Source organism: Phocoena sinus, chromosome 5 (genome assembly GCF_008692025.1).
Source record: "Phocoena sinus isolate mPhoSin1 chromosome 5, mPhoSin1.pri, whole genome shotgun sequence".
NCBI lineage: Eukaryota > Metazoa > Chordata > Mammalia > Artiodactyla > Phocoenidae > Phocoena > Phocoena sinus.
In genome coordinates, this window is record NC_045767.1 from 101,111,820 (window position 1) to 101,137,723 (window position 25,904).

At 37.5% G+C, this 25,904-nt stretch overlaps 1 protein-coding gene across 9 annotated transcripts in view; it reads right to left on the reverse strand.

The window, feature by feature from the left end:
- The window catches only part of WDFY3 (WD repeat and FYVE domain containing 3), a 262,893-nt gene that overhangs the window by 52,193 nt on the left and 184,796 nt on the right, over positions 1–25,904 (reverse strand). For 8 of the 9 annotated variants that reach the window (XR_004349890.1, XR_004349891.1, XM_032631813.1 and 5 more), the window contains 10 exons: positions 19,451–19,550; positions 17,707–17,867; positions 16,469–16,698; positions 15,254–15,363; positions 13,471–13,653; positions 11,962–12,119; positions 10,782–10,859; positions 8,844–9,071; positions 2,733–2,786; positions 352–520 (listed from right to left, as the gene is read on the reverse strand). Coding sequence is in view for 7 of the 9 variants with exons in the window: in XM_032631813.1 (XP_032487704.1) it covers positions 352–520; positions 2,733–2,786; positions 8,844–9,071; positions 10,782–10,859; positions 11,962–12,119; positions 13,471–13,653; positions 15,254–15,363; positions 16,469–16,698; positions 17,707–17,867; positions 19,451–19,550 (1,471 nt within the window). In the remaining 2 variants the exon portion in view is untranslated. The remainder of the gene's footprint in view (positions 1–351; positions 521–2,732; positions 2,787–8,843; positions 9,072–10,781; positions 10,860–11,961; positions 12,120–13,470; positions 13,654–15,253; positions 15,364–16,468; positions 16,699–17,706; positions 17,868–19,450; positions 19,551–25,904) is intronic. The other variant, XM_032631811.1, reaches the window with a different exon arrangement.

Consider the following 25,904-nt stretch of genomic DNA (forward strand, 5'->3'; position numbering starts at 1 on the left):
GTTAGCCAACATGCACTAATGACACATTTAGTGGTTGTTTTAGTTTTATATATATTTATTTAGTTTTCAGGGCCTTAACCTAAATATCAGGTACCACTGAGAATTCTGCCAGATACAGTGAAAAAAAATTATCAAGCCAACAGGCACATTACATTCATCTGTAGGCAATAAAGAAGAGCCAGTCTCTTTAGTTCTGATATAGAAATCAATCTTTAAGGGTGTGATAGTAAAATATGTACGGATACTTTTAGGTTGGCCCTACTGTTTATAGTTGCTAATATTTTCATATAGATTCAAGTAAAAGGAATGCTCCCAAATGGTTTTTAATTACAATCAGAGAGGAAGGCTGACCTTTGACTTTAGCAATAGTGTCTTCACCATGCTCTGGTTCTTGTTGAGTAGCTTCACCTTCCGAACTCTCTACGATGGCATCTTGGACAATGGCTGGGTTGCCAGAGGCTAGTCGCATGTAGTATTCTTTACTGTCATAACTTACAGCTCTTCTGTATCGAGCAGGTTTCTAAGAAACAAAAAAAGGAAAGGACTCAGATAATTTATCTTCAAGAATTAATAGACTGTATTTATACAGGGTAAATCCACAGTCTTTTGGGTTAAGTTTCTCTATTTTTAAATTGTACTGATTTAAAAAAAACATATATAAAACAACATTAGAAGTTTTGTTCCTCCCGAAAAAAGAAACACATCATCTTTAGCCAAATGTTTCCATGTTAGTATAGTACAGCCTTACTGATGCATCAGTACAGTAGAGAGAATGCCCAGTGTCGGAGAGTATCAAGTTGCAAGGGGATGTCTAGTTTCTGAGGAGCCTGAAACCTTGCTTCCGCCCCAAGTAAATAGGCCTAAAGGGCCATCCCTTCAGTTGGAATTACCTGTGTGAGTGTTTACTTCAGATATTTGGAGGTAGGGACCCAGAACTGCCCTGTTCCTATATTGCCATGTCTCTCTGGAACTCTGGAAATGGCCCAAACCTTCAGAGAGTCCTGACCCAACATGGAATCGACCGACTTCAGGCCAGATGACACTGGTTGGCCTGCCACTCTGAGCTGGTATGTCTAATTTGCTAAAACATCCTGTTGTTTGTTGTGTAAAAGAATGTGATCCATAAACTTACTAACTAAATGAGTATATCAAGAACATATAAGTCCATTTTGAAGAAGAAATTAATTATGTAGAAACATTAGAAAAGATTTACCTTTTTGGTGTATGATACAAGAGCATTTCCTTTTCAGAATAATTTTTATCCTAAAAACAGGTTCTCCGATTGACCCAAAGTTTTTTTTTTCTTAAAACAATAGTTAATGAAAAATTAAGGTCTAAAATTTCCTACAAAAATGTAAAACCATAGGGAAAATTTTATATGTATACACGTTGATCATAATGAGACCCAGACTTTAAATTAACAATTAAGAAAAAGACAGGGTTTGAAACATGCTTAAAGACCTTCCCTTTCTAAACATTATCTTACCTTTCTTTTCCTATGAATGTCTAATTGAAAGTATTCTATCAGCCTAACTCTTCGACTCAGGTAGTTATATGTATTGTCTACAATAATGCTTATTTTAAGCAAGACCTTTTTAAAAAAATGATTTTCAACTAAAGTAGAAAACAAGTGTCCAACAGGAATATTTAGACTAAAATACTGAACCAATTTTGAGATGAAAAGATGCCTAACTCAAGCCACCATTACCCTTCTTTTAACTTCAGGTATAAAGTTAGAGAATGAAGAGAGCTGCAAGCTACCTTGATGAATGATATGCAGCAAATGGAAACTGAAACACATAACATAGGAAAGTACTGAAATGATATTTTAAAAAATTACAGTTATGGAAGGAAGGATCTGATGAACCAACTAATAATACTGTAATATTTTTGAAATGAAAGCAGGGTAGTAAATTTTGTACTGTAACAATTCTCTACATGAGATCTAACAATTATCTTCAACTCATAACTGTTCATTTTTAAAAAGATGAAAGCATAGTTAGTGATGGGCAAGACAATGAATTAACAGATGTGGGACAACATCTTGGTTACTGACTTCATACCTGACTTAAACTTGGAACTATAAGCATTTTCCCTTAAATATTTTGAGGTATATTTCTGTGACATTTCTGAACTGCATTTTTTTTTTAACTTTATTATGTACTGAATCCTTCTGGAAAAAGAAAACAATTATATAAATTTAAATTAATTAAAATAAATTAAAATTGTATTTTAAAAAGTGGTCATATATGCTTAGTTTCCATTTAGTTCCTTCTGATTGAAAAAGTAATTTTAAAAGAGAATACACTTGCATTCTCAAAATATATACTGTTTAATATCTAGAAGAATTAAATGAGTAATTGAAAACAAAAGTTGGTAGTGTCAGGCTGCCCATTACTAACATGCCTTGGGACTTGTTAGTTTAAGTGTGAAGCAGTACACATTTCACGGTGAGAGCAGTGAATACTCAGCCTGTTAGTGAGCAACATACAGACCCTACAAAGCTAATCAGAACAAAGCAAGAGAGACGAGGACACCTCTCAGCATGAATGAAATTCACTTTTCAACTCTAAGGAACTTATAGAAACAACAAATTGAAAGTCAACCCTTTAGGTTAGTCTAGTCTACCATGCACTAAAATAAAACAAAATAAAACAAAACAAAATAACACAAAGGAAAAAAAAACAAAACTGCAAGTATTTTGCATTCTTTTATGGTATTTTGTGTTTTACCTTTTGAGGAATGATATCATCGGGTGTCTCAGGCTGTTTACTTGGGATCTCAGACTGAAAACAGGGTATTAAGTATAGACACATCAGAAAAAAATAACAAACAACAACACAAAAATAAAATATTCTTGAGGACTGTATGGAATATGGAAGATACACTCACACAAAATTAATATGATATCCTAAGCTGCTTGAAATAATCACTTAGCATCTTGTGATTATTTTCTCACTTATCCAAAGTAGTTTTAAAGTAAAAGAAACTACACTAAAATTCTCAAGGCTACTGAACAGGACAAACTTAAAAATCACAGAGACAAAACTTCACCACAGGCTGCCAGTGTCATGGATGATTTACAGGCAACTCTTTATATGGCTTCAAAGGAAAAAACAGAAAACCAGATAATAGAACCTAGTGCTAGCTATCACCTTCCACCTACCTTTTACTGTGTTTATCCCTAGATCTGTTTTGTAACAGAAGCAACTGGTTTAAACTATTATCTGCAATATCCCATACCACAGAAATCACTAAGTGCTTGTTAGTGAAAAAACACCTTCCCCTAAAAGCCCAAGGACCTATTTCCTTTGCTACCTTCACAGCTATAACCTCAGAAAGGCTGAAAGCAGAAGGGAGCCTGGATCATCAGCCTCCAAACCAAAAGTTTTTGTAAAAATTACTTTCTAAAGAATTAGGTAGTTACTCTATATTTTATTCTCAATAAAATCTCGACTAACAAGAAGGCAGTATCTGTTGAGCTGGAGTGTGTGACTTGTGCGTGTAAACACACAGACAGCTACAGACAGACAGTAACACATCCAAGAATCATTCCAATTTATCTTCCTTTTCACAGTTTGTACCTGGAGATGACTTCTAGTACCTTTCCCTAGAGTAAATATGAGCAAGCAAAATGCTTTTACAGATGTTTGCTTCCCTTGATAAAACAAACATTGAACTACTGGGCATACTTTCAAATACTTAATATGGTTTTAATAAACCTCTCTCCTTAAAAGCAAACTTTTAAAAGCATACCTTATGTTGAAGGATAATCTTGAAAATATACATCTATGTTCTCAATCTTGGTAAAGATTTGGGTTACATGAGTATTACTACACATTTGTTAAAACTCACTGAACAGTACACTTAGGATTTATATATTTCAATATATGTAAAATTTATGTCAATAAAAAAGAATTATGAACAAATGTTGAACTCTATTGATATGCATGGGGAAGTATTTAGGGGTGAAAGGTACTGACTCTGCAACTCATTTTGAAATTAATAAAAAAACAAGGTGGATCACTGGATAGATATGTGATAAACCAATATAGCAAAATGACCAATTACTATTGTCAAACCCAATTCTGATGTCCACTATATATCCTCAACCAGAATGTGGGCAGGGTCTGACATGTACACAATTGTATTTTCCCTGCAGCATAGGGCACAGTGCTAGTTTAATACATATTTGCTCACTGAACCACTTACTGACTGAGGATCTTATTTTACTAAAAGGTACAACATTCATTAGCGAAGATATATGTTATACTAATAATTTTAGTATTATCATAGCACTCTTTAAACTTTTATAACTGAATTATTATTATAATTATGTTTATATAGAAACCTAAATTTTTCAAAGTCAGAATTTGTAGAAAATAATTTTATACTCCCTTTACTTCCAATTTTTCTATATTGCTGGCAATGGAATTTCTTGAATGAGTTGCTTAGTTCCTATGAGTCCTGTGATAAATATTATATAAAAATATATGTGGAGGCACCCACATGAGACTCCCTTAATTAGAAAAGGAACTTCAGGTAAGTCATTTACCCTTCTGCCCCAAGCAGTCCAACCCAACATTAACAGGAAACGGTGAGGTCTTTGCCCCAATGATATTTGCAAAGAATAGTCAATTTGTTTGAGATTATTATTCTGTGATTATTATTCTGTGAAAATAAGGGGATTACAGAATTAAAACCTGGTTTTAGTACTTAAATATAACTTCTTAAATGGCAAGATATGGAATTTTAGTCTCATTCTTTAGGATTCAGAGTAATTAGACAACTGCTTAAAAACAACCATATTTTGTATTTTCATCATATCCCAGGCTCACATCTTAATATTTATAACTAATACTACCACTTAAAATACAGAATTACAGTGCAATTCAGTATAGCTATTTTAGTTTTGAAAATGGTCCCCTAAGGAAAGTCCCTGTGCAAAGGGGATAAATTATTTTTTTGTGAGATAAGAGAATTTTCCACATGTACATAACTTTTCTCAGGACAAAAAAAATATTGTTGTTCTCATTAAAACAATTTTAGTTGATAAACTTTCAAGGCTTTTAAGTCGGTGGCAAATGAAACACTCACATATGTTCTACATTCTATAAATAAACACCTAATTTAAAAATAAAATTCAAAACTTATAATAAAGGGTAAGCTATTTTTTAATACAGTATGTAGCATTATCCAGGTTTAAGAAATAAAACTTTAATAATTAAAGAAATAATCACTTGATTCTAACACATCAAAGATTTTAAAACAAGAAATAACTTTTAAATCACTGTATTTCTTAGTTCAATTAAGAGGCCTAAAGATTTAAATGTTACTTAAAACAATAATTGTTCTTCATAAATAAGGCAAAGATCAAATCATTTGTCCTTACTCCTGGCAAAGCCTGTTTTACCTATCAAGAGGCCTTAAAAGCAATTTTCAGTTTGTACCTGTTATACCTGAAATACCTGTAACGTCGCAAAAAGTACTGCCTATATACTTTATAAACATGGGTGCAAGGAGGGCAACACGTTTATGGGAGCTGAAAGGGAAGACGTGACTGATCTCTAACTCTGGGAGGCAATATTTAATACAGCTCAGACCACAGGAGGATTTATGGTGAAATTAATGAAGCATATACCTCAACAGCCGTCACTTCCCATGGGCTCCTTTCAAAGTCCTGGAAGTGGGGCCCTAGTAATTTTGTATTCACAATTTTGTACTCTTTTTCTTATAGTGCCTCCTCAAGTTATATAAACTTCACACCCCATAAAATTTGACTCTAGCCCTTTTTAGTGGAAAAATAATTAGGAAAATTCTATAATCATGCTGAATGGGAAGCAATGGATAAACTCTAACTTAGGAAGAAAGAGTGCTGGTAAGTCCATTCACTCAACATTTATTAAGTTCTTTAGCATTAGAGAGACAAAACCTAGTATTGGGTTGGCCAAAAAGCTCGTGTGGGTTTTTCCATAAGACATTATGGAAAAACCCACACGAGCTTTTTGGCCAACCCAATATGTGGTTCTGTCTGGAAGAAATTCACTGTCCACTGACAACTTCTCAAAACCACCAAAGATTGGAATCCTTTTTCAAGAGTGAGGAACTTCTGAGGAACTGTCAATCTATAGTCATTATATCTTGCTCCAGTACTTAGCATGACCTAGAAGGTGTTCCTTAATTTTCTAGGCTTCTATTTATCATCTGTGAAATTGGGATAATAATATAATTATACTTCAGAGGGCTGTCATGAGACATACAGGAAACTGCAAGTGACTGCTCTGCAGACTATCAAGCTCACTGTGCTTCGTTAAATATCTGCTCTCCTTTTTTGATTTCACAACAGAAGTTAGTGGGATAGCAGCTGCTCTACTTTTTGGAATTTTCTTTGCTATTGATATTGCCAGACTGCATATTCCATAAGAAAAAAAGTGGACATTTAATGGGGTTTCAAATTTACAAAAGATTTTGAACGAGCAACACCAAAATCATTATTCATTCAGAAAACTTCATCATAGCAGATTAACCTTGACTTGTGCATGAACTTAAGCAGCAGCATGAATTCTACAATCTGTAATCATCTCCCCTTCCCACCTGCTTTTTCCTTTTTTGTAAACGTATCTCTAACATTTCTTGACTGCCTTGTATTTCCCAATATGTAACCCATCTGGTTTAAATAAATAAAAAAAAAAAGTTCCGTATGGTTCATACTTATTTCTGAGACTGTCTGTTTAGATTTCACAGACTGGTGAACTCCTTGGCTTAGGTAAAATGCTAATGATACTAAGGTTGTAAGTGTGGACTCTGAATAGGTTATTTTGTTTTTATCTGATACAGAACTTCAAATATACTTTTGTAAAACAAATGACACTGTTATAAAGAAGGAAAGGTGTAGACACAATAAAAAAAAATACTATGGTTATGTAACTCAAAAAGTATATGCCTCAGTTATATAGAGATAGTGAATGGTCACATATTTAGGAGAGCACATCTTCTATTTTCCTATCCCTGAATGGATTCAATTTGAATGAGCGTTGACTCAGCAAGAAATATTTTATCAAATTGCTACAGGCTTAAACTCTTATTCAATTATTTATTTGGGGAAAATGGATGAAGAATAGAGATTATATTGCTAGTCTGATCTGACAAATGTAGGTGCTATTAAAAGGCTACAAAAATATGGGTGGATTTTTTTTTCTACATAGTGTGCTAGTATTAGAACTTACAGTGCTTTAAATTAAAATTTATCAAGTATGGCATTCTTTTTTTATTTTTATTATTTTTTAAAAGTCTTTATTGAATTTGTTCTTCTGTTTTGTGTTTTTTTAAAAATTTACTTTATTTTTTATTTATTTATTTTTGGTTGCATTGGGTCTTTGTTGCTGCACACGGGCTTTCTCTAGTTGTGGCGAGCGGGGGCTACTCTTCGTTGTGGTGCATGGGCTTCTCATTGCGGTGGCTTCCCTTGCTGAGGAGCACGGGCTCTAGGCACACAGGCTTCAGTAGTTGTGGCTCCCGAGCTCTAGGGCCCAGGCTCAGTAGTTGTGGCACATGGGCTTAGCTGCTCTGCGGCATGTGGGATCTTTCCGGACCAAGGATCGAACACATGTCCCCTGCATTGGCAGGCAGATTCTTAACCACTGTGCCATCAGGGAAGTCCCGATATGTTTTGGGTTTTTGGCCACAAGGCATGTGTGATCTTAGCTCTTTGACCAGGGAGCCAGCCCACGCCCCCTGCATTGGAAAGCGAAGTCTTAACCAGGGAAGTCCCCCAAGTACGGCATTCTTGACAGAATGGAAAAGTTTTGAGAAAAGTAAACTTTAGGGAGCTATCTTATATTAGCAGGTCTATGGCCTATATTCTAAGTAGCATCAGGACAAATGTATAGTCAATTAGCACAAGATAAATGGAGCCAGGGTTTTAGTTGGGAAAAAAAGAGACACTGGAACAATGCAAGTTGTCTCATGTTATATGCTCTGAACTACTTACTAGAAGACACATGTGTCAAGTCTTCTTTATAAATCTTAGTTTCTTCAATTGTTGAGAGAATCATATTAAAGTCAAGTATGTGAAAGTACTTAAACCATGAAGGGTTTCTCTTCCAAATCTGCAGTGACTTTATTGGGGAAGACTGTATTTTCCCGAACGCAAAAACATGATTCCTAGACCATGATTATTTTAGACAAAATTTTTATGGTCAGTGCAAAAATCTGAATGAAGGCTTTAGGAAGGGTAACCTGTCTGAATAAAAAGGAACTTGAGGGGCAAATGTTGTTCGTTTTATACCCGTGGAGCCAGTGATGAAGCTTCTCAATATAAATGGGAAGATCTATACACTCAGGCTACCATTATTCTTTAACTGCGCTCTGTATTTCTTCAAAGAATATTGCTTAGTGGCAATGTTTATTTTATTAACACTCACTTATATAGTGCTTATTCTGTGCCAGACACTATTCTAAGTACTTCATTAATTTTAATTAATTTAATCCTCCCAATAGCTTCTAAGATGGAACTGTTATTTTCTCCATTTTAGGCATAAAGAAAGCAGAAGCTGAAGAGGTTAACGTGGCCGGTACAAGGTCACCAGCTAGTGAAGGGGCAGAGGCAGGTTTCAAACCTGGCAGCTGGCTCCAGGGTCTCAGATCCAAACCACTTCACTGTGAAGGCTCCCTGCTGCACCTTTTCATTCCACCGCCAGCACCCTGGCATTATCAACTTATTATAGTTCATCAAATCTTCTAAATTAGGTGTTTTTCGTAATTGACCAAATAAGGAAAAACGCTTACAAAAAAGAAGACAGACATGGAAGCGTCACTACAAACGCTGAATTCTGCGCACTCACCGCCACATTTGTCTCTTGTTCCGTTTCCGGCACGTAAGGGTAATGGGTGTAAAACATATCATTCCGCACCATTTTCTTCCTCATTCTGCAGGGCCCTTCCGTCATCTCCAACATCCATTTGTCGAGATGGGAACCGATAGGGGGGCCCCAGAGCCCCCGCTCCCGCAGCAGCTCGTACTCGATTTGGCACCACTCCTCCGTCACGTACTTCAGGGCATTTTGCTGACGCTAACAAGAGGGAGTCCAGGTTGTTTTTCAAGCAAAAGCACGAGCAACAATGAACAGTCTACAAGTACCTTGAAACCAAGTTATTCTTTGGAAACAAAAACCAATCCAGGTAATTTCAAGCAATATTATAAAAGTAAAGTTACATTTATTTATGGTTAAAGTAAGCTGCCGATCTTGTGAGAAGGTGGGGTTTTAGTGATGGCCCGATTATTTTAGCACCAAGTATATAATACATGGAAGATCCCTATAGGGTAGCATGTGCAGTACACCTGACCAGAGTGCTGAAGCAACTTGTAGCTCAGGGACAGGGACGATGGTAATATTACTTATGAAAATACATGGAAATGGTCTGTCCAGTGTGAGTTAATAAAGACAGTAATTTAAGGATGAAACCCCTTCCCCACCCCCAATTGTAAAACAGTTACTAGAACATGAATAAAAGAAAATCTAGAAAGCCACATCAAGAAATATTGCCAACACACTAGATTCCTGGTAATCACCGTAACATTTCCAATAATTTTAGGTAAAGAATATACACATGCATCTCTGATAGGGAACTTAACATTCATATAAAAATTAAAGGAAAACCATTGTTACTTGGCCCTGGTATAGATCCAAACCACCTTACTTAAATGGAAATTTATGACTTGGAATAACTTCTTTCTATTTGTCAAATGTCAAAATGTGTAACATTTCAACAGTAGATGCTTAAAACTAAGCACCTAATGATTAGATGCTTATCTAATAATTCATGGAATATAAGTATACAATTTAAGAATACAGATCCCTTTATACTGTACAACTAACACTAATGATTACTGAAGGAGTAATCTTGATATTATAATGATACCATCATAGTACTTATGTGTTCCTGGCAGGAGGAAATCCCCTGTAACAACTAAGTATCTAGTATCATGCCCATAAAATATTAGCAGCTTATCATTCAGAAATCTTTAATAAGATATAACTCAGCTGCCATGGAAATAAAATATTTCGAATAAGTTGTTGAGTAACTATGAATTCATCAAGAGGATTTCACTGAAAATATTTCTTACTGACAAAATCACCAAGCACTTGTAATAAAAAATAACTTTATCTTTTAATTTTTAAAAATTTTAAGAGACTTCTCAGAGATTTTGATGCACATTTTCATGGTCTCCTTGTTAAGTATGAAAGAAAGGGATCTTTCCAATATTTTAATTTTTATTAAGAACAGACACATGCAATATGTTGGTAGTGAATATCATTAGGATTCAGCTGTGCTGATCTCCAGTCTGTCACTTTTTAATGCAGTTTGCCTGTACGAAGTTCCAGTCTTTCTATGTTAAAACCAATGGCCAAAGTAGCTGCTAGCAGGGATAATCAAAAACATTATCTGGGCTTCCCTGTGGCGCAGTGGTTGAGAGTCCGCCTGCCGATGCAGGGGACACGGGTTCGTGCCCCGGTCCGGGAAGATCCCACATGCTGCGGAGCGGCTACGCCCGTGAGCCATGGCCATTGAGCCTGCACGTCCAGAGCCTGTGCTCCGCAACAGGAGAGGCCACAACATGAGAGGCACGCGTACCGCAAAAAAAACAAAACAAAACATTATCTCATGATAAATTCAGTTCAGCAACTTATTCTTAAAAGCAGGAGGAAGATATCAAGGGAAACAATCTTTTCTCACTCAAAGAATGCAAAACAAACCATTATTATGATTATGATTCTTACCTCCTGATATTCCTTATATTGTGTGTCTACTAAGTCACGAACAACCGCGATGTGTGTAAACATCCACTGAGAAATCTCCTAACAATGAGTGGAAAAAGTCTTAATATTTCATGATTTCCTGGAAAAAAATGTTAACTAGCCTTGAAATAATGCCCCCCAAGTTAGTTAAAATTCTATTAAAGGCATCACAACAACACCCAAAAAACCCCACAGAAAACTCTGAAAGATTAATTATATAATGAATCTGATAGAGGCTTATGTGATGGACACAGATCCATATACCCCCCATCCCCCAGTGCCCCTTTCAAGGAAGGGCTCACTGCCACAACTTCTGGAAGCGCTGTCAGTATTTCAGGGATCACCTCAGCTGCAGAGAGCTGTGGGCACCCCACAATCACTGGCTGATTTGGAGGCAAGCAGGCTCAGCCATTTCAGCTCAGTAAAGGTCAACTCTGACAGGTCATTTTGGTACCAAAGCTCCACCTGGGTCACAGCTGGGTCTGTCGCTAGACCTGCATTGTAGCCTGACATTTCCCTGTGACCAATCCTGCTTCCTTCTTCTCCCATCCACAAATATCAAGGGCACCCCTAATAAACATCCTGCACACTAAACCCCCTCTCAGAGTGTGCTTCCTGGGGAACCCAACCTGACACATGGAATGACTCATACACATGGTTTCTCCCAGGCCCTTTTCACAGCTGCCACTAATATTCTGCGATGGCAAAGACAGTATGATGAGGAAGAAATTAATGCTGGAGGTAGATGAGTTAAAAAAAAAAAAATCAATCTCAGGCATGTACAACAAAATTATAAAAAATAAAAAGCTATTTTGTCTGCTGTTGCTTTAAAATTTATATAACTATTAATAAAATTGAAGGTTTGGAAGAGCTGAGAAAAAATTATCCATAGTCTATCATATATCAATATCTGAATCTCATCTTATGTCCAGTTATGCAATGGATGTAAATACACAACACTCATAGTGCAATTTTATCATAATAAAATGGGAGAAGGCTTCACAACCTGAGTTATTTCTCTCTTCTGTCTAAAGCAAAAATGCAGAAAAGTTCCATTTCAAATCATATGCTTGCATGTATTAAGTGTCTTATATAAAACACTACAACTAAACCTTGAATTACAAATTTCTAATCATATCATTAATAAAACTAAACAATGTACCTGGGTGGAAAGACTGTGTTTATGAAGCCCACTTTCCTTTCGATTCCTTCTCGATCCCGTTAACTTGGAAAGACCAAAGCCACTGCTGACACGGGACAATTTGGATTGTGTGGTGGGCACTAAAGCTTCTCCTCGACTTATGCATTTCTTTTCATGGGCTACAAAATTAAAATTAGAGTATTTTACAGTTTCTCCATGTATTTATTAGCCTTACTTTTAATACTTTTACATAATGGTTACAAACCACAATTCTGTAGTTATCAAAAGCAGCTTATGTTACAGATGCAGACACTCTCAGATATTATATCTACTTATCTTGTATAAGGATAGCTGCTTGACAATTATTGTACTAGTTGAACTCACATTTGCTTGAAACCTCATAGCTCTGCAGTAATATGCATATTTATTTTAACTGTAATCAGTTTCTATGTTAATAACAATTCACAGTTCCCTACCTAAAATCTTTGGTGTTGTGTATACTTTGGAATTTAGAATTTTAAGAAAGTGATACACTGGCTTCCCTGGTGGTGCAGTGGTTGAGAGTCCGCCTGCCGATGCAGGGGACACGGGTTTGTGCCCTGGTCCGGGAAGATCCCACATGCTGCGGAGTGGCTGGGCCCGTGAGCCATGGCCACTGAGCCTGCACGTCCGGAGCCTGTGCTCCGCAACGGGAGAGGCCACAATGGTGAGAGGCCCGCATACCACAAAAAAAAAAAAAGAAGGTGATACAGTACATATACTGTATATTATATGTACTGTATCACCCTAGACCACCAGAAGGTCTAAGGTAATAAACAATAATTAATAATATAATAATATTTCTGCAGCAAAATGTATTAATATTAATGCCTAGTAGGATAAACAAAGATAGGTTAGGTTTTGCTACCAAGTGAGTTTTGGCATCAAATTAATAATAACACCTTGGGTTTTCAGGGCTTTTTGAATTTCAGAATTATAGATAAGGGATGTAGACTCATAACCAAGATGGTGACCATACTAAAGTTGTGAGCAATGTATTATTTACCAAGCTCATAGATGCCTGATGTATAACACATTTAAAAAAAAAAATTTTTTTTTTAAATTAAAAGAGGGCTTCCCTGGTGGCGCAGTGGTTGAGAGTCCACCTGCCGATGTGGGGGACATGGGTTTGTGCCCCGGTCCGGGAAGATCCCACATACCGCGGAGTGGCTGGGCCCATGAGCCATGGCTGCTGAGCATGCGCGTCCAGAGCCTGTGCTCCGCAACGGGAGAGGCCACAACAGTGAGAAGCCCACGTACCGCAAAAAAAAAAAAAACAAACAAAAACAAAATTAAATTAAAAGAAAAATCTAAGAAGAAAAGCCTAATCTCAGCATAATCATTCTAGAATGGGCTATACTGTATTGATTTTCATTTCTACTGTCATCATAATATCTTTTGGGGAAAGTTTAATTTCATATCCAAAGTGCACCCATATATGATAGTTGTATGTAAGTCCCTTTGTCACATGATATCTGTAAACTGTCTTACCTAGATGATTCTGCCAACATTTCAAACCGGCTTCTTCAATGAGCGGCTTTGCTATAGCTATGTCCACATGGCCTCTTTCATTCACTGGTAGAGTGACTTTGAAAAGCTCCTCCAAGGTCTGTTTCTTACTATGAATCAATTCAGTCCAAACTCTGTTGACAGCTTTTATGAGAAGCTGACGTCCTAGGAAATAAAAAACAGCAACTGATCAAAAAGAATATAAAGGTAGTTAGTATTTTTTTTCTTTTTTATCGAAGAATTTCAACTTAGATGTATAGTACTTAATTGTCCAAAAAATGCTTCATATCATAGCCAGTTCAGTAAAAAAGGATTATTCAGGGCTTCCCTGGTGGTGCAGTGGTTGAGAGTCCGCCTGCCGATGCAGGGGACATGGGTTCGTGCCCCGGTCCGGGAAGATCCCACATGCCGCGGAGCGGCTGGGCCCGTGAGCCATGGCTGCTGAGCCTGCGCGTCCGGAGCCTGTGCTTCGCAACGTGAGAGGCCCGTGTACCGCAAAAACAAACAAACAAAAAAAAAAAAACAAAACAACAAAAAAAGGATTATTCAGATAACCAAAAATGCGATTGGCTACTTGGAAAACTTAAAAAAACAAAAAACTTTATATCAAGCAAAAAGACTACATATTTATAAAACTGGAAATTACATATATATTTCATTGTCTAGCTTCTTCTATAAAAGAAAAGAACTTATTCTCCACTTAAAAGTAAATTTTAGATCTAAATATTTAAGGTAAATTCACAAATAAGTTAATTGTTCTTGATGATTTTGCAAAAGGAAAGAAATAGTAAACAAATATTTTTAGAGCTTTTACTATTAAATTCCGTCTTGCTATGGACTCCTTGCTAATTTGTCCGACTCCTGCTCTAGGCCAGTCCATCTTTAGCAAGCATCAGAATCACCTGGGAGGTTGTTCAAACAGATTGCTGGTCTTCATCCCCCAGAGTATCTGAGTACTGAGTACTCAGTAGATCTGAATGGGGCCAGAGAATCTGCTTTTCTAACTAGTTCCCAAATGATGTCAATGTTACTAGTCTGAGCACCTCACTTTGAGAACCAGTGTTCTAGACTGTTAGTTCCTTGGGGGGTGAAAACAATCACTGTGTCCTTAGTGTCTGGGGTTCAAGAAATTTTAGTGAAAGAACAGAGAACAAATTAATACTTAAATGAATGAAAGAATGAGTGCTGGACCTACAAAGGATAAAATCATATGCAAAACTACCACACTAAATATTGCTGGAGAGACAAACACTTTTGTAATTATCTAATCTTTTCAACTGAACAACGTTGGAAATTAGAAATCAATCCACCCAAAGACTCTCATATGCACGATAATTACAAAAATCAGTGGGAAAACTAGATTTAAAAAAGGGAGAAAGAATAAAAATGGTAGTACTGACAATCTGTCTCAAGCAATATTTGCCTCTACTGTGACTGGCCTAATACTATCAATAGCCAGCTCTCTTAATAGTAAGCGCCAAGTTAGTATCATATTTGCACTACTGCTTGTGCAAATGTAAGTATCACCAAGTTTCCTGGTGTTACTATAAAATGTGGAGGGCGAGCAATATCAGGGGTTTACTCATCCTGGCATAAGGAGATGTACAGCTAGCACGTTGGTATATGCTGGCGGGCATATTGGTATATGTTCAGGTACGCCCTATGGAGAGATTGGTTGTCGATGTTGGCGGTTTCTGAAGTCGGATTTTTTGGTTATATCTTAGAAATGAGTGGAGAGAAAAGGGGGAAAAATTGAGATAACTACCTTCACTAATATCTTGGCTGTAACCACCATCTGGTTCAATGTCCGAGGGGATCATAATGTGCCATGTAGTCATGCGGGCTTCTGCTTCCAGTCCAAACCCATCCACATTGCTGAAAAATTCCAGTCAGTTTAAACTATATGAAGGAAATTACTGCAGCTGTAAACTGTGATGACTAAGTACTACTCTGCAGACACAAGTAAACGCTGGCTCTGTCACAGAGCTCCATAAGTGGCAGACAGACATTTGGCAGATGCACAGAACAGAACTTATAGTTTATCATGAAAATGCCATTTTTAAGCGATGATGTCACAAATCCACTCGACTGAATGTAATTAAACTAAATTACAGCATTAAAAGGAGCATCTTACTATTTAAGACACTTTTTTATCACTATTAACATTTTTACCTAAAAATTACGAAAAGTTCATTTAAGAACATTCTCCTCCTATGACTGTGCCCCCTTTCCCATATCTTATCTCACCACTCTTTGCTCCAGCAGCAGTGAAATACCTGCAGTTTCCTACATGTGCCATATTCTTTTTGCCCTCTGGGCAATCGCATAGATGACTCTTTCTTCCCACATCACTCTTCCCCATTCTCATTGGAGGATTAACTTCCTTCTCAACCAGGTTCAAGCTGTAACTCAGCAGGTGTCTCTCCCAGGCTAGGGGCACCTGTTATGTGTTCCCAAAGCACCGTGCTTGTAGCAGAGCACATTGCTTAGTTATGGATCCTCCCTCCTAGATTGCATGCTCCAAGACCTGCCACAGGGTCTGTCTCATTCACATTTCATCCCAGTCCCTAATCCAATGCCTGGCCCCCAGCAGACACCAAAGAAATATCTTGCAAAGCAACCAGTGGCAAAACACTAATTTTACCCATTTAACATATTGCATTTATTTATTGCATTCTTATCTTTTTACCCCTCTTAACCTCCAACAGTGTGTATCTAATTTACTTGAAAAGCAAACTCTTATTTAAAAATTATATATGTGACATGTGATTAACAAAAAATTTAAAGATACAGAAAATTAAAGCAAAAATATACTCATTATTTCACTGCAGAAATTCAACCCTTGTCTTTTACCTTCTCATGAAGTTTTAAGTAAAACCGAGATTAAAGAAAAAAGAAATGTTATAATCAGAAAAGTAGAACAAAGAGTTCTGGTAGAAAAATATCAAAGACAAATTCAAACTGAACCTAAAAGAGTTACCTTCCAACATGCAGGTTAATGAGGCAGTGAGCCAGACAGCTAATGAATTCTTGGTCATGGTTCCCAGGGCCCAGGATCAAGTTCCTGTTTACAGTCAGGACCCTGAGTGAATCAAGGAGAGCTACTTGCTGCGGGACAGTTTTGTGTGCCCGGGAGAACTGGTACAATATGGTCCTATTGAGGCAGTGATAAACCGCATCCAGTGACAATCCCTGGGATCTTCTTTTTGACTAAAGATATGAGAGATACTTTAATAAAATGGACAAAAAAAGTCTGCTTATCATTCACACATGAACATTTATTAGGTTTATTATGTATCAGACACCATGCTAAGTACTGGGGTGCTAAGATAAAAAATACAAAGCTCTTGCTATTATGAGGTTCAGAACCCACAAGACACATAAATGTAATGAGATGAGTGCTGTGTGTATATACATCTGTGTGCAGAGCAGCCTCCCTCAGAACACGGGCAAGTGCCATCTGGGTAGAGACTCCTACCCCACAAGTTTTGTAAGGGTGATCAATCGCTACTCAAAATTACTAAAAAAAAAAAAATTACCTAAAATGTTAGTAAAGAACTTCTGACGTTGTTTCATCTCACATGAGAACTTTTCTCTTTGGCTTAAATACAAATTTATTCTTAAAAAATTCTTGGGTGACATGTGTGTGTCTAATAACATGACAACAGTATTTCCTACTTTCTACATCGTGTGTTGAATAAGATTTATCACTTGTGCCAAACCGGAAAAGGTACCACAAACACACACTAATATGACATCTTCAAAGGAACAAGGACTACAGTGAACTTTGTAAAGATTCAATTACAAGAAGAGAATACTCTAATAACAACTCTTCATGCTCTGTTAAATCTTGACACACTGATGCATCATACTATGAAAATCTATCAAATTGTATTAACTTAAGGTCTTTAAACCAACAGGAAGCTGTCCAGCTATGTGGTTAGCAAACAGCAATGTCAGTGGGGAAGGTAGTGGGAGCCCACAGCCTGAGAGAATGAGGAAGCTTTACATACTGGACAAACTGGCACCGGGCCACGGGTAAGGGGGGGAATGGCTACAGACCTACGTTTTATTCACTTCTAATAAGCTGAGCTTTATATTAAAATGTCAACATTCATTATCTTACTAGTTATACTTATTTCCAACAATTTTGACACCTGAGGCAAAGTTTTTCAATAGGAAAACATGTACTCTACAACTAATGTGACAATGGATTACCTGTGCAATTAGTTGAATTATAAAATCTATAAGAAGTTTAGATTCTTTGTTGAACATGCCTTGCCAAAGCTTGTCCACCACACGTTGTGTGAAATAAAACACATTGTTCACCAATACTTGGTAGCTCCCTCCACTGGTAATAGGCAGAGATGCATCTTCCCCTAAATTCCAGCAGGAAAAAAATGTCTTAAGAAAATTGATGTCCACCAGCCTAAGACCAGACCCTCCAACAAATCAGGCTAAGGCAAGATGAGTACATCTACTACCGTTAGAAATAAGACCATTAGCTCTTATGTACTACTTTAAGTAAAATGATGTTCATGGCCAGAAGTCATGATAAATGTTGGAAGAAATAATTTCTGCAGGATAAAAGTGTTATGGATGGAGACTGTGAAGTTTCTTACTGCCTTAAGACAGTCTGTGATAAGCAAACAGTTCGTCAACTGTCAGTGACACATAGCCTCCCTTTGAGAGAAAAATTAAGTCAGTTTATTAGTTGTAAATTGATTCTGTCTAACTACTAAAGGGCAAAACAAATCATCAAACAAAACTTTAAGCACAATGAAGTAATGGAGGCAGAAGAGAGGTCCAAAAGAACTGTAAAACACAGAGTACCATCAGTGGTGGTGGTGCCATGGGGTAACCTCTCACCCCTTCCATGATTCCCATCAGCACTGTTTCTCTTCTACAAGCTGCCCCGGTGGCTTCAGTGTGCTCGCTGTGTACATACTGCCTCAACACTAATCCTCCTGGCTCCTCCTCCAACAGAATGCCCCCTTTAAGCCCCTCCCTCCTTTCTAGAAATTAGGAGCCTTAACTGACTGTAATTATTATTCCCACCTAACTCTAAATCACTACACAATGCAAAACTCTTCGTTTTGTGTCTTTATGTAGTAAGACTGATATTACTTAAGATTCTCAAGTGATAACAAATACAAAAGTCTGACTTGACACCACAGTTTGAAAGTTGCATGTTATGACAACACTTAAGATTTTCTTGGCAAACTTACTTTGTTAAAAAAAATGATAATGTAATAGCATGGAGGTTCTATGATTTATATAATTATCAGAAATTCAAGTAGCAAATATGCTAAATCATTACTTTTCCTTCTTTAAATTTTGTCATTGTTTTACATATAAATGTTAGCTCCACTGTAAATGTATCAAGTTTTGTAGTTTTATTGTAACTAGAGACATACAGGAAAAACATTTTAATGTGCTTTGAATTTACATCCTGAAAGCCATTCTAAAGAATAACATAGATACCTATAACTGAATAATTCCACTAACAGGTATAGTTTCTGAGGGTGCTGGTAATGCATTTCTGAGTGCTCTTATATAGGCATGTTGCCTGGGTGGTAATTCAGAGTGCTACATTTGTAACTTATTTGTAAGTATATCACAGTAATTTTTAAAAGTATTAGATAATTCATAAAAATATACTGTTCACATAATATGGTTTTAAAAACATTTTTTCTCTTTCCTTGTCCTCTTCCTGCCACCTCTGAGCATATGAACGTGGACAAGCAGCTTAAGTACTCCCTGTTGTTGATCCTTTATCCCAGGTTCAAAGGAAGGAGCTAGATGGGCCTTTTCCTCATTATAGGAAAATACCAATAAGGGGAAAATGCACAGAAAAGAAGGAAAAAGATGAAGTTAAAAAAGTGGTATACTTGGGCTTTAGATAGAGAAGGGAAGTGATTATAGGTACTTTTAACAGAGTGAAAATAAAACATGATATTACCCAATAAAACATCAGCTGCAAGCAAATGGTCCATCACACTATCCAAAATATAAGTCTGAAATTCTTTTTGCTGAGTTCTTGTCGATCTTTCAGGCGAAGCCTAATCAATAAAATTTAGAATTAGAAACAGAACCCAGTAAACAAAGGTAAGGCTCATCAACCATAGTTATATTAAAAAAAACTACTGGTAAGTAGTAGAATATGTCACAAGAGATGGTATATATGCTTATACTCTCTTATTTTTCTGACCATAGATTAAAAAACAAATTGAAGCAAAGGTGAAACAATACCTTCTTTTGAATCCATTCCTCCGAAAGCAGTATTCTAAACATTTTAAGTATTTAATAAATATTTGATATCTATTATCTATCTACCTGACTTCCAAAAGAGATCTGGCAGTTTCTAATGCGATACAGATAAAATAAGTCATAAAGCCATTTAAACAAACACAAAAGCTCAGGAGTCTAGTAACCAAGAAGGTAAAGTCAATGGGGAGGCAAGTATTTATATCAAAAAAATCAATTAAGCACACAATTTTGCTTTGAGCTTCCTAGGGTCAAGAAGGAGAAAAAATAATAACATGACTTACAAAGCCTTTAATTATCTATAAAAAAGGAAGCATACTATATAGTCAGCAAGGATGTTTTCCTAAGATTGTTCTGAGAAGAATGTTCCCTGTGGGTTTTTATAAAGAGGACAATGAACAGCCCTGTAGGTTGCACCTTTGATAATGGTTTTATACAGTACAAAGACGATTTTTAAAATTATCTTGAATAAAAGTTTAGGGCACAAAGTTAAACTATAGTTCTCTGATGGCAGTTCTTTTGGTAATTAGGGTGGTATGGTCCAGGTGCGTAACTTTCAAGTCTCTAGCCTGAGAGGTGGTAAAGCACTGGGAACACAGGGATGAAAGGTAGGAAAGATCCTTTTGTCATTCTTCTCAAATGCCAGTCATGTTAGCTGGCTTTGGATAGGAGCTGGATATTGAACGATTCAATAAACTGACATAAATTTGTTTCTTAAAAAGAGATCTGGATGTTGTAGTTACAAGCAGAGTACTGATGCTTTGCAAGTGAAGTTAAAGAATCTATTTCTTCTCGCACAGACAGGTCCAGGACTATGTTTATGACCAATGCCGCAAAAGTGGGCTATAGAACAGTCTTCTGCTTTATGCATTTAAAGTTAAAATCTGTTCCACTGGGGAAAAACCCACTTCTTTCTATTCTGATTTTCAAAGTGGTGCTGGTGAAGATTTTAAAAAAGCAGTTAAAATTGGAATCCTATATTCAGATCAAAGATATTATTCTAAGGATTCAAAAACCAACCAAAGTTGTAATGAACGTTTCTCTGTTTTTCTGATAAAACATATTTTGTTTTAAAATGAAAAACATGGGCCTAGCAACAGTTAAAAGAATATTAGTTCTTAGGAGTTTGGTTTGGCATTAGAATAATTTGGGAAAAAGTGAAGGTCATGACATGTTGTTTATAATCTTTTTTTAGAAAATTTATTTATTGATTTATTTTTGACTGCGTTGGGTCTTCATTGCTGCGCGTGGGCTTTCTCTAATTATGGTGTGCGGGCTTCTAATTGCAGTGGCTTCTCTTGTTGCGGAGCACGGGCTCTAGGTGTGCACGCTTCAGTGGTTGTGGCACACAGGCTCAGTAGTTATGGCACACAGGCTCAGTAGTTGTGGCCTGTGGGCTCTAGAGAGCAGGCTCAGTAGTTGTGGCTTGTGGGCCCTAGAGCACAGACTCAGTAGTTGTGGCTAGCAGGCTCTAGAGCGCAGGCTCAGTAGTTGTGGTGCACAGGCTTAGCTGCTCCATGGCATGTGGGATCTTCCCTGACCAGGGCTCGAACCCGTGTCACCTGCATTGGCAGACGGATTCCTAATGACTGAGACATCAAGGAAGTCCCTGTTTATAATCTTAATACATTTTCCTGTGTAGATGAACAGACTAATACAATGGTCAGTAGAAGAGTTGGGGCCAAGGCCTGCCTATTCCTCATGCTGACAGTACATCAAGACCCCACCCCTGTTAACGGAAGGAAAGCGAGGACCTTCAGGTGGTTAAGTGACAAGACAGATTGATAGGTCTATGAGGACTACCCTGCAATCAGATCAGAGACCATTTTCAAACAGCTTGAGTGATCAAAATTTACGAAGGAGTAAGGCTCTCCACTCACAGGAGGATTTAAATACCCGAGGATGGCAATACTCATTCAGGATTATAATCAACTCAATGTGGCTAATGGGATAAGTAATAATGAGTAGAGTTTACAAAATCTTAATTAGACAAAGTTTTGGAGTATGTAAAACAGGGAACATAGAACATAGAGAAGTAGTTTGATCTGTCAACAATAGTTATTTTTACTTAATTAGAAAGTATTCTTTTGTATTCTATAAGGATTTAAGGCTGGCTCAGTCACCAACAGGCGTATTTAATCCTCTGATTCCTCTCACTGAAGCTGTTTCATGAATGATCATGACGCAGAATTAACTCTGTTATTGGCTCTAACTGCCAAGTTCAAATGTTCTTGCTGATACTCATAGTAGCCTAACTTTTAACGGACTTAAGACTTTATGAGTGCATGCATAGTTTTCTTGGGTGTTTTTTTCTTTTTTTAAAACAATTCACTGGACTACAATTATGTAACTACACAGTGCTTAGTTTTTATGTACCTTATCTCATTGTGCACAATATCCTTTTGAGGTAGATACTATCATCTCCACTTTAGAGATAAGGTAATTGAGGCTTTGAGAGGTCAAGTCACTTGGTCAAGTCACAACTAGGTTTCAAACGTCAGTTTCTTTGACGCCAAAGTTCAGCACTTCACCTGCCATTCCATACTCTTCCAGCCCTACTAAAAATCTCCATACTGAAGTTAACAAATGCACAACAAGAGCAATTCAGCCACAATCTCTCCATTTTTTTAGATAAACCTGGTTGGCCCACCAGACAACCAGGATGAATTCAGGGCCGAAGGAAGAGAGGGTGAGCCGTATGCTCTGCTCTGCCTGTGAGATCTGTCTTCCCAGAGAAGACAGTGAAGCCAGTCAACAACACGAGTCTTCAAAGACTCAAAGCGTCCTTTTTGAGGCCTGGGAACACCATGCAGAGTCGTCGTGGGTACATGTGCTGCCCATGGCTGAGAGCCCTCTGGCTCTGCGGGGGAGGCCTTTAGTGCTCCGTAACAGGAAAAGCCTTCAAGGAAAAGGGGTTTGTGCTCTGTCCTTCTGACTGCAGAAGCCTGACTGGCTTCTCTTCTCTCAGTTATTTCATAGCACTCTCTTTGCCCATTTTTGCCACTTTTTTTGGTTTGTTTATTGCTCTGCAGGGGGTGCTGCACTCTGATGGGAACGGGGAGGTCGTTTAGAAGATGGCGGGAGCAGAAAGCAGCGAACTCCTCAGACAGGCACACACTCCAAATCAGCCTCCTTTGTTTCATCATATTTCTTTCCTTCAGGTATATACAAGTACTTTTTTGGTCTGTTCTCAGGTACTTTCCTTCCGTGGCCACATGCAGCAAATTCATTTGGCCTTTCATTAGATGCCTGCTGGTGACAGCAGAGGATGCTGGTGATTGTATAAGCCACCACAGGCCACTTGATTTTTGAGCAGGTCTTAGGTGCCAGGCACTGTGTTATGAATCTTATATGTATTATCTTACTTAATTCTCACAACAGTCCTCAGAGGCAGGTTCTATTTTTATGCTATCTTAAAGATGGGCAAACTGTAAGGGGTGAAGAGAACTGAGCTGGGCCAAGGTTACACAGCTATAAGCAGCACATGTTTAATTTCTCAAAATAGTTTTGCTGGGTGATTTATATATATTTAACTGTCACAAAAATCATGCAGGGGAGATAGTATATAATATCATTCTCTAGAGGATGAATTTAGCTCAGTGAGAGTAAAATGTTTACATAATAAACCACAGGGCTAGAATTCAAACCAGGTCCTTCTATGACACCACACTGCTTCCCTTGTATTTGGCCTGACTCACACTCAAGCCAGTCTATGTGAATGCGAAGCTTTTATTTTTATAGACTGCTAATAAAGATAACTTCACACATTCTTTTATAGATACAATCAAGTAAGTAGACACTCTTACGATGACATCCCAACAATCCTAAGACTGAAAATGGCCTGGCTTGAGCATATCAGCCCAAAAATCAGTTGGTTCAAACACCTTCCTTCACATAGGTAAATGGTAAATATATAGGATAGTTCTTTTGTTGACTTTCTTCAGAGATAGACTTCATAATTGTAACATTCAGAATCATATGCTTGTAATTTATTATTTTACACCATGGGAAGACATGGAATACAACAGCATTTCCACTAAATATCTTTTGTATGTGTATTCTGTGTTTGTGTATTAGATTTGAAGTTCCTCAAAGCACTGATTTTTAAAAGCAAATTTATCTCTCTCTTATTAGATGGTATCATATCTTCCTGTTTGGGAACTGCCAGGGATATAGTTATAGTTAAATAATTCAAAAAAACTTAAAGAACACACCAAGGCACTGAGCTAACTTTGTGAGAGACAAAAGGACACATGAAAGTTGGTCCCTAACTTTAGAGAGTTGATAATCTATTTGGGAAATTCAATCTTGACACTCCCTGGTTCTTCCTAAAATACTACCACCCCTGACTCCCTAATGCAATCAGATACAATTCCACTTCAGGGCAAGTTAGTGTCCACAATAATGAGAACGTTATCTCAAGGTTAATACATGTCATATCAAACTTTCCTTACTGAAAAATACAGAAAACCAAAATAAAAGACAATTATACAATTTACCCGTTGCTAGTTAATTAGCTATTAGGATTCCTACAAGACTGTTATTACTGAATACATACACTTATCCCATTTCCTCTACATATGTGTATTTTATTTTTTGGCTCAGTTATGCTTTCTTACACACACCTATTCTTAACTTTATCCTGTTATTTTCTGAAAACCATTTTATTTTGCATAGAATGCTTCAAATTCTTACCCCATGCACTAAAACACTAGCCATCTCTCTTCTTAAAGTTTCCTAAGAGGACAAGCTCCACCAGGCAGGCTTTTAAATTCTACCAGATGAATTCTTGATGAAATCAATTATTTTTCTGCCAATATTGAACACTGTGGTCCCGGTTAACATGCTTTGCATAGGACTTCCCTGGTGGCGCAGTGGTTAAGAATCCGCCTGCCGATGCAGGGGACACGGGTTTGGGCCCTGGTCCGGGAAGATCCCACATGCCGCAGAGCAGCTAAGCCTGTGCGCCACAACTACTGAGCCTGCGCTCTATCTAGAGCCCGTGAGCCACAACTACTGAGCCCGAGTGCTGCAACTACTGAAGCCCACGCGCCTAGAGCCCGTGCTCTGCAGCAAGAGAGGCCACTGCAATGAGAAGCCCGCTCACCACAACGAAGAATAGCCCCCGCTCGCCGCAACTAGAGAAAGCCCGCGCGCAGCAACGAAGACCCAAAGCGGCCAAAGATATATAAATAAATAATAAATTAAAAAATGCTTTAAAGTGCTTAGCATGACTGATACCTAAATTACACTGATTTCTTTTAATTGATCAAACAGATATTTTCACATGAATAAGATAAAACATTTGCTGGGATTTTAAGGTTTCAAATAAAAAGTTAACTGTTTTCGCCACTAGAGGGAGCAGAGAAAGTGCAGGTTCAGTTGTCAAACTGCTGAGGGCGGCATGTGGGAAGCTCCTCACAGAGAGAAGCAGTTGGTCTTTTACACTGATTGAATCTTTCATAAAACATTATTTTCAGAGCTCTGGCATATACTGCTTGACCCTATTTATATGAATTGGCCAAAAGAATGAATGTATAGGCAACTAATTATATATTAGATCCCCTTCAATGATCTTTTATTTTTTCTTGAGATTTTTCTAGGTGAACATTTGGTTTTCAGGGATGGTCAATTTCTAGAGCCAGCAGGGTGACCACTTTAGGGTTTGTTTTCTGATGCATCAGCTAGTTCTTATCACTTATCAGGAGAATTATCAAGTGCAATGGACTAAATGTTTGTGTCCCCCCGCAAAATTCAAAAATTAAGCCCTAACCCTCAATGTGATATTAGAGAGATGGAGCTTTCTGGAGGTAATTAGGTTTAGATGAGGTCATGGGGAGTCCACATGAGGGGATTCATGCCCTTATAAGAAGAGGAATAACCACCTGAGGTCTTTCTCTGCCATGTGAGAGCAAGGCAGCCATCTGCAAGCCAGGAAGAGGGCCCTCACCACAACCTGACCAAGCTGGCATCCTGACGTCAGACTTCTCAGTCTCCAGAACTGTGAGAAATGACTGTCTGCTACTGAAGCCACCCAGTCTATGGTATTTTGTTATAGGAGCCTGAGCTCAGATACCAAACAACCTACAAGTTTGCTGCCTTGGGGAAAATTCAGTGAGTGCATATTGAGCACCTATTATGTGCAATGC